The sequence below is a fragment of the Lithobates pipiens genome, unplaced genomic scaffold (assembly GCF_037356315.1).
Source record: "Lithobates pipiens isolate NorthernLeopardFrog02 unplaced genomic scaffold, aLitPip1_a1.2 Scaffold_27, whole genome shotgun sequence".
Lineage (NCBI taxonomy): Eukaryota > Metazoa > Chordata > Amphibia > Anura > Ranidae > Lithobates > Lithobates pipiens.
Window position 1 is genome coordinate 228,283,056 of NW_027507788.1, and position 8,896 is coordinate 228,291,951.

The 8,896-nt window shown below is 46.5% G+C and overlaps 1 protein-coding gene across 1 annotated transcript; it reads right to left on the reverse strand.

The window, feature by feature from the left end:
- Nucleotides 1–361: 361 nt before the first annotated feature.
- Nucleotides 362–4,499, reverse strand: LOC143934604 (transcription factor HES-5-like). Its single transcript, XM_077458352.1, has 3 exons — nt 4,403–4,499; nt 2,156–2,330; nt 362–2,040 (listed from the first exon to the last, which is right to left on the reverse strand). The coding sequence occupies exons 1-3, from the start codon at nt 4,457–4,459 to the stop codon at nt 1,811–1,813; spliced, it is 462 nt and encodes a 153-aa protein (XP_077314478.1). The 5' UTR covers nt 4,460–4,499; the 3' UTR covers nt 362–1,810.
- Nucleotides 4,500–8,896: the final 4,397 nt, after the last annotated feature.

Below are 8,896 nucleotides of genomic sequence, written 5' to 3' on the forward strand. Positions count from 1 at the left end.
TCACGTCTAGTAGCTTTTTGCATTGGCGTTAATGCGCGTTTAGCCGCGTTTCTCCGCCTCTTCTGATTTTCCACTCCCCAAATACAATTACTACAGAGCCCAAGTCACGCTACGTGTCAAAATCAATGGATCCCTAAGAGATCCGTCTGAATTGATCCGGCTTTCAGCCCATTGATTTGAATGGAAGTCGCATCTAAGTCGCATCATCATGACCCGACTTGTGGCATTCGACTTGTGCTCTGAGGATCTTGAAGGGGAATCCCATGCCAAAATGTAACAGAAAAGGCCCTTTGAGTCTGGTATGGGTCTTGAATGCCATGCCAAAATGAAAAAAAAAAATGTCGTGGGGTCCCCCCCCCCCACCCAGATCCATACCAGGCCCTTTGTGTCTGGTATGGATCTTTAAAGAGAAGCCCAGGCCAAAATGAAAAAAAAAATGGCGTGGGGTCTCCCCCAGATCCATGCCAGGCCCTTGAAGGAAGGACGGACTTGAGCAGTACCAGTATATTTAGGCTTGGTTCACGCTAGTGCGACTTGTCATGCGACTTTGGGCACATAAAGTCACCTGACAATTCGCAGCCCATTGATTTCAATGGCACCTACTCCAATCTATGCGGCTTAAAGCTGCAGCAACTTTAAAAAAGGTTCCTGGGCTACTTTTATGCGACTTGAGTGATTTGAGTCGCATCAAAGTCAGACTCTTGGGTCACACCAGTGAGAACCTCTGAAGCCTTCAATTCATTAAAAAAAAGTTGAAACTAGAAAAATCTCTTAGCGCCAAGTGCACCAGTGGCGGCTGGTGCTCAAAATTTTTGAGGGGCGCAAACAAACTAAAAAAAAAATCTAAAAAATACATCAATTACAGCCACTGTGCCCATCAAATGCAGCCAAAGTGGCAACAATTGCAGCCATTGTGCCCATCAAATGCCGCCACTGTGCCCTTCAATTGCAGCCACTGTGCCCATTAATTACAGCCACTGCACCTGTGCCTTCATCCAATCAGGTGACGGGTATTAGACCCGCAGTTCCTGATTGGCAGAGAGGCGGTTCAGTGTTAGAAAAGAGAATATTTATTAGCTTTTCTAACTCAGCTGGGTGGAATGTGACCGCAATGCTCTGCGCTCCAAGCTCACCTTTTTTTAAGCCTATTAGTGCCTCTGGCTCTAATCAGATGCTTAAAAAAAAACAGCACGGCGCTGTAATTCAGGTGCCCGGCGTCCGAAATGGGGGCGGGCGCATGAATAGGAAGCGGCAACGGCAGCCTTGGAAAGATTCATACATTGCATGAGTCTATCCATTCTACACACAGGGGGCGGCGCCCCTAATGGACGCACCGCTACTGGAGCGCACGCAAATATGTGATCTCTCGGCAGGCAAGCGGCCACATATCTTCGTGCAATAGTGCAAACAGAGCTATGCCCGGGGAGCGTGCGACCTGCGCACTCCTAGCACAGTTACCGACGGCTAACGGAAAGCTCCCGTTTGCTGCTTGCGGGAGCTTTCCGATCATGTGACTGCCATGACAGCCAATCACGACAATCACATCACCATAAGCCCTGCCTCCCGGCATTCTAAACCTCCTAAAGGATCGGCAGGCGCCAGCTCCTAGGGGTTAAACTATATACAAAATAACATCCAAAAATGGAAAACAATAAATTCCCATAGGGAAGCTTCTCACAAAATAGGGCTCTTATACCAAGCTTAGCTCACTAAGGCAACATGGAAGGAGTCCGCCTATAAAGTGCAACGTCTACACAAGACTCCACTGTGTAAAGAGTTCAAGCGCAAGTCAGTCCAGGTGACAATTTTATCACCAGGGTCTCCATAGGGTTTTGCTGCTGTCTGGGGGGCTGTTCTTGCTGGGGGTCTGTGAAGTGGGGAATACAGAAGGACATGGAGCGCCGGTCACCATCTGAGCCCCATGGAGGTTCTGCAGCAGCTGAGGGTCTGTCTGTGTGTGCAGGGAGAGGAAGTTCACAGAGTCCTGGAAGCAGGTGGAGTAGCCTTCTCTATGGGCTTGGATAGAGGTCGCTGTCACATCTGGAATAGACAAGACACATGTCAGTTATAGGAAGTCCACTGTCACCTTCTACATTCCTCAATGCGAACATCTCTCAGCAACAATCAGAAAGTCAACGACAAGGGGGGCACTTACTTTTCTCAGCCATTTGCTGCTGCAGGAAGGTGACCGTCATCTCCAGTATGTCGGCCTTCTCCGGTTTGGAGGGCAGTTGATGTTTCTGGAACTCTTTCTCCAGTAGGAGGCGCAGCTGGTCGATGCTGCTGTTAATGCGATCTCTCCTCATCTTCTCAATGGTGGGCTTTCTTAGCTGGAATAAACAAGACAACGGATGGTTAGTGAATATGTTGTGAACAAGGCTGTATTTTGACGAAACACGTCAGTTGTTTTTAATCTTGACCTTTACGTAGCAAATAAAGATTTTCATAGGTTTCTGGAGTTGCCGGCTTACATCTTTTCTTGGAGCAACGGATGGTTAGTACCTCTGTTATCACCAACAGAGTCTATAGCAATCTAGCATTGATTGGCTGATACAATACATAGTGGTTGATTTACTAAAGGCAAATAGACTATGGGCCTGGCCAAGTGATGTTGAACTCTACAAGTGCAGTTGCTCCAAAGCTTAGTAAATGAGCAGGAGCTCTGATGACTTCCATCATGTGCAAGCAAAAATGCTGTTTTTGTTTTTTCTTCGCACGTGATTGGGTATTCTTTGCAAAGTGACCATTCATCGGATTTACTAAGCTCTGGAGCAAGTGCACTTTGCAAGGTGCACAGTCTATTTGCCTTTAGTAAATCAACCCCAGTTAGCCTATAGCAGTGATTCTCAACCAGGGTTCCTCCAGAGGTTGTAGGGGTTCCTTCAGCATTGGGCAATTTCTGCCTCTCGGATAAGTTCCCACCGACACCATTGATCTTTTTAGCTACCTGTAAGGAGGGAATTCTTCCCAATGACCACAGGTGTGAGGACCGTTCTTCCCCCCCCCCCCCCCGACCACAAGTGTAAGGACCATTCTTCCCACCGACCACAAGTGTGAGGACCATTCTTCCCAATGACCACAAGTGTGAGGACCATTCTTCCCACTGACCACAAGTGTAAGGACCATTCATCCCAATGACCACAAGTGGAAGGACCATTCTTCCCAATGACCACAAGTGTGAGGACCATTCTTCCCAATGACCACAAGTGTAAGGACCATTCTTCCCAATGACCACAAGTGTAAGGACCATTCTTCCCAATGACCACAAGTGTAAGGACCATTCTTCCCACTGACCACAAGTGTGAGGACCATTCTTCCCAATGACCACAAGTGTGAGGACCATTCTTCCCAATGACCACAAGTGTAAGGACCATTCTTCCCACTGACCACAAGTGTAAGGACCGTTCTTCCCAATGACCACAAGTGTAAGGACCATTCTTCCCACTGACCACAAGTGTGAGGACCATTCTTCCCAATGACCACAAGTGTGAGGACCATTCTTCCCAATGACCACAAGTGTAAGGACCATTCTTCCCAATGACCACAAGTGTAAGGACCGTTCTTCCCAATGACCACAAGTGTAAGGACCATTCTTCCCACTGACCACAAGTGTAAGGACTATTCTTCCCACTGACCACAAGTGTGAGGACCATTCTTCCCACTGACCACAAGTGTAAGGACTATTCTTCCCACTGACCACAAGTGTAAGGACCACTCTTCCCACTGACCATCACACTAATGTATCCTGAGTTGTAGATTTCTAATTTTTAGCAGAGGGTTCCCCGAGACTGGAGAACTATTTCAAGGGTTCCTCCATGTTGAAAAGGTTGAGAAAGGCTGGCCTATAGAGCTCAAATTTATCCCTTAATAAATGCAAAAAATGATTTCCCTATAATTAAAATGCATCTCTTAATAGATACATTTTATCTACATGGAAATAATATTTTGTATCTCTTAATAGATACAAATATTATTTCCATGTAGATAAAATGTATCCCTTTATAAATACACAATATTAATCTCATGTAGTTAAAATGTATCCATTAATAAATACAAAACATGAACTCCCGTATAGTAAAAATGTATCCCTTAACAAATACAAAATATTATTTCCATATACTTAAAATGTATCCATTAATAAATAGAAAATATTAATATCATATAGTTAAAAAATAGAAATGAACAGTTTATATAAAAGAATTGCACCTGTAATGAATACCAACTACGAAGGTTCTAAAGATAAGCCTAATTAATTTAAAAATAATCACGGTAAACCCAGATTTGATCGAAAATGTTACTGCAAAAGTGGAAATACACTTTAAGTCAACTAAAATAATGATATGACATGAAATACATAATAATGGAATGGAAATGGGAAGTTGGCACTAGAGGGAAATCTCACCTTTTGGAGCCCATTGGCCTCTTGATGATCCAATGTCCTCATACTGCAGGGTGCCATGTTGGGGGAGTTGGTAGCTGTCAGGCAGAGGTGTGCTGGGGGGGGGGGGGGGTACTGTGTGTCTGCTGGTGATCAGCCCACCCCTCTATATATACCCTTCTCTCTGCATAACAATATATGGAGAGCTGGCATAGAAGAGGTTCCCACACTCAGCAGCCAATCACAGAGCGGCGGGGACAATGGACTTGTGTCACTCTGCAGGGTGACATCTGGAGCCTCTAATAGCAGAGGATAATACAGGATGCAGGGGGTAGTGTGGGAAAGACCGGCGACAAGATGTTATCTCACTGAATGACACATTGCAGTTTTTTTGGAGAATGGACTAAATTATATGTAACATTTTTTACTTGCAATAATTGTTGTTTTTCAGATTTAATGCTGATTGTATTGTCACAGCAAAAAGACAATGTAAAGTCGAAAAGCTTTAACTAAAGATGTACTAAGTGCTATTTGCAGCACATTTTTGTAGATGACCAATTTTTCAGGTTTTAGGCATATTTTTTTGTGAATGCCGCACTCGGCGAAGGACGATTTTCTTTCTGGATTTAAATGGAACATAGTACATACCAAGGAACCGAGTTCAAACGCCCAAATTCAAGTATATGATCAGATATTACAGCGATCTAATGGGGGATGTAATTGGAGGTGGGGCAACTCATGAATGAGGCTTAAAATTTCCCCCTTGAGAGTCTGGCGTGGTCCTAGTGTGCCGATATCTGTCAGATAAAGCCTATCACACATATGACAATCTGACTGTACAATCTAGAGCGTTCTGTGAGCATGAACACCTGAGCATTCCGGACAGTCACACCTGAGCGTTCCATGAACACGCACACCTGATAATTCCGTGAACATGCATACCTGAGCATTCCGTGAACACGCACATCTGATAATTCCGTGAACATGCATACCTGAGCATTCCATGAACACGCATACCTGAGCATTCCGTGAACACGCACACCTGATAGTTCCGTGAACATGCATACCTGAGCATTCCGTGAACACGCACATCTGATAATTCCGTGAACATGCATACCTGAGCATTCCGTGAACACGCATACCTGAGCATTCCGTGAACATGCACACCTGAGCGTTCCGTGAACACGCATACCTGAGCATTCCGTGAACACGCATACCTGAGCGTTCCGTGAACATGCACACCTGAGCGTTCCATGAACATGGACACCGGAGCATTCCGTGAACACGCATACCTGAGCGTTCCGTGAACACGCATACCTGAGCATTCCACTAACACGCATACCTGAGCATTCCGTGAACACGCATACCTGAGCGTTCCGTGAACATGCATACCTGAGCATTCCATGAACACGCATACCTGAGCGTTCCGTGAACACGCATACCTGAGCATTCCATGAACATGCATACCTGAGCATTCCATGAACATGCATACCTGAGCATTCCATGAACATGCACACCTGAGAGAACCATTAACATGAACACCTGAGCGTTCCATGAACATGATTCATACATGAATACCTGAGCCACTCAAATCTATGCGACTTAAAAAAAAAATCTTGCACTTCTTAGATGCAAGTTTTCTGTGACTCGAGTGCCATAAGCCGCAATGTAAGCTCTCAAAAGTCACATGAAAGTCGCATGGTAATGTTATCAATGCGGCAGTTAGGGTTAGGTTAGGGTTCTGCAACGGTCAAAGCCAAAGTCAGCAATGCTGACAGGCAGAGAGAAGCATTTATAACGGAAGAGACATCCAGAGTCTACCTCTGTACATCGCACACTCAGCTCCCTGATTTATAGAACAAAGTCTGCAACCTGATTGGCTCAGACTTCCCATCGGTGATGGAACCCGGGAGTGACAGATGCGTCTTGGCGGTGTGTCTGGTCTACATAGAAGGTGGCACCTGTGTCTGCTGAGTGTGTGAAGTGTGCCTGACATATGGGTGTGAATTGCTGCCAGCACCATCAAAGACAGGAAGTGTGCCCATTCATCGGACATGTGCCGATCCGGCCATCAGCGTGGGAAAAAAAAGACGTTTAGAACACATTTTATGGAAAGACGAGCCACTGTGTAATTATTTCCTGCTAAAGACAATATTGTGTCCCATTTCATACGGTCAAGCCTTTAATGCTGTGCCCATTCTAAAGGGGTCCTCACCATCCCTGTGCTGAGTTCCCGGGTCTGTACACCCGCTGTGCCCATTATAAGAGGTTCCCACCATCCCTGTGCTGAGTTCCCGGGTCTGTACACCCGCTGTGCCCATTATGAGGGCTTCCCACCATCCCTGTGCCGAGTTCCCGGGTCTGTACACCCGCTGTGCCCATTATGAGGGGTTCCCACCATCCCTGTGCTGAGTTCCCACGTCTGTACACCCGCTGTGCCCATTATGAGGGGTTCCCACCATCCCTGTGCTGAGTTCCCACGTCTGTACACCCGCTGTGCCCATTATGAGGGCTTCCCACCATCCCTGTGCCGAGTTCCCGGGTCTGTACACCCGCTGTGCCCATTATGAGGGGTTCCCACCATCCCTGTACTGAGTTCCTGGGTCTGTACACCCGCTGTGCCCATTATGAGGGGTTCCCAACATCCCTGTGCTGAGTTCCTGGGTCTGTACACCCGCTGTGCCCATTATGAGGGGTTCCCACCATCCCTGTGCTGAGTTCCCGGGTCTGTACACCCGCTGTGCCCATTATGAGGGGTTCCCACCATCCCTGTGCCGAGTTCCCGGGTCTGTACACCCGCTGTGCCCATTATGAGGGGTTCCCACCATCCCTGTGCTGAGTTCCTGGGTCTGTACACCCGCTGTGCCCATTATGAGGTGTTCCCACCATCCCTGTGCCGAGTTCCCGGGTCTGTACACCCGCTGTGCCCATTATGAGGGGTTAATTTTGTTTATTGAAAATCTTACAAACAACAACTTATATACAATAAAAACATAATAAATAAATAAAACATATTTACAAAATAATTGAATACAATTATACAAACCAGAAAGAACAAGAACAAAATAAACAGTGCAAAACAAATTGCGCATTACATAATCCCTATGGGAGAGCCAGACTAAGGAACATCACCGTCACCATGTATGGAGCCTTTTATCAAAATTATATTGGATCTGAAAATCTAGGGGAGTGAAAGAAGAATACAAAGAAAGCCGCACACCCCGAGATCAACAGGCAGCCGCTACAGAGCCCTGATATTCCTCCACGCCTTTATCCAGGCCTCCTGCTGCCACCGGTCTTTCTCAAGACCCCGAATCTTCCCAACCTCACCCAGAATGTTCTCCACCACCACTTCCACAGGGAGGATTTTACCCCGTAAGGATACCTGACACCGTGCACTCCACGTGAAATAACGGACTACTAAACTAACTAAAAAAAGTGTTTCTAAATCATAATCCCGACGAGTCTGGAAAGCCCCATACACCCACTCTGCATAACTCATATGGGGGAGGAAGGGTATACTCAGAGCCCTCCCCACCCTCTTGTACACCTCTATATTAAAAGGGCACTGAAGTAGAAAGTGATCCATGGACTCCACCACTCCTCCACACTCCACTCTCGGGCAGCCCCGATCACTCATGGAAAGAAACTTCAAGTTGCCCTTCACATATAGTTTTCCATGAAAGGCAAGCCAAGCCTGATCCCTAAATTTCATTGGGATTCTCTCCAAATTAATCAACCGCAAACCCACCCCCAAAACCAGGCTTGGGCAATCCCTCAAGGCCAGTGGCTCGCAAAAAGCAGAGCTCATGATCCGCTTCTCAAGAAGTTTCCTTGGAAGAGATCTGACTTCTCCTGCCGTTACTTGCCACTGCCGAAGCATTTTCAAACACGGGGTAACATAAGCCGGGAGCTTATCATGCTTGACCCTCAGGCTTTTCACTGGCCCACCATTTTCCCAGTCTCGCAGAAAGGGCCTAAACCAGGACTGGAAAATACCAACCCACCCAGGCGGTCTCTCTGCCAACATGTTACCAAGATTGTACTTCACAAACATCAGAGAGAAAAAGACTACAGGGTTGATCATCCCTAGACCACCCTCCCGCCTAGAAAGGTAAGTCACATTCCTTTTGACAAGGTTTATTCTGTTCCCCCATAACAGCTGGAAGAAACAAGTATAGACCCTGGTATAGAGAGAAGCTGGCAAAACGCAAACAAAACTGACATATAGAAAAATCGGAATCAGGTAAGTCTTGATCAGATCAACCTTTTCCCTCAAGGAAAGCTGCCAACCTTTCCAGCTTGCCACCTTGGCATCGGCATTCTCCAGCCTGTTCACCCAATTTGCATGACCATAGTCACCTGGGCCAAATTCAATGCCTAGAACTCTAATTTTTTGCTGGGGCTCCGGGAAGTCATCCGGGAGAACAAAGCTCTCACCTTCCACGCCCATCCAGAAAGCTTCACACTTGTCCTGGTTGACCTTTGAACCTGATGCCTCTGAATACTGTGTTATCA

What these genes read in the sequence shown, in the direction of transcription:
- LOC143934604 (XM_077458352.1), bottom strand. Translation starts at nt 4,459, where the DNA reads ATGGCACCCTGCAGTATGAGGACATTGGATCATCAAGAGGCCAATGGG. An exon ending in AGGCCAATGGGCTCCAAAAG is followed by an intron (nt 2,331 to 4,402) that starts GTGAGATTTCCC and finishes TGTTTATTCCAG; the next exon opens with CTAAGAAAGCCCACCATTGA. An exon ending in GCAGCAAATGGCTGAGAAAA is followed by an intron (nt 2,041 to 2,155) that starts GTAAGTGCCCCC and finishes TGTCTATTCCAG; the next exon opens with ATGTGACAGCGACCTCTATC.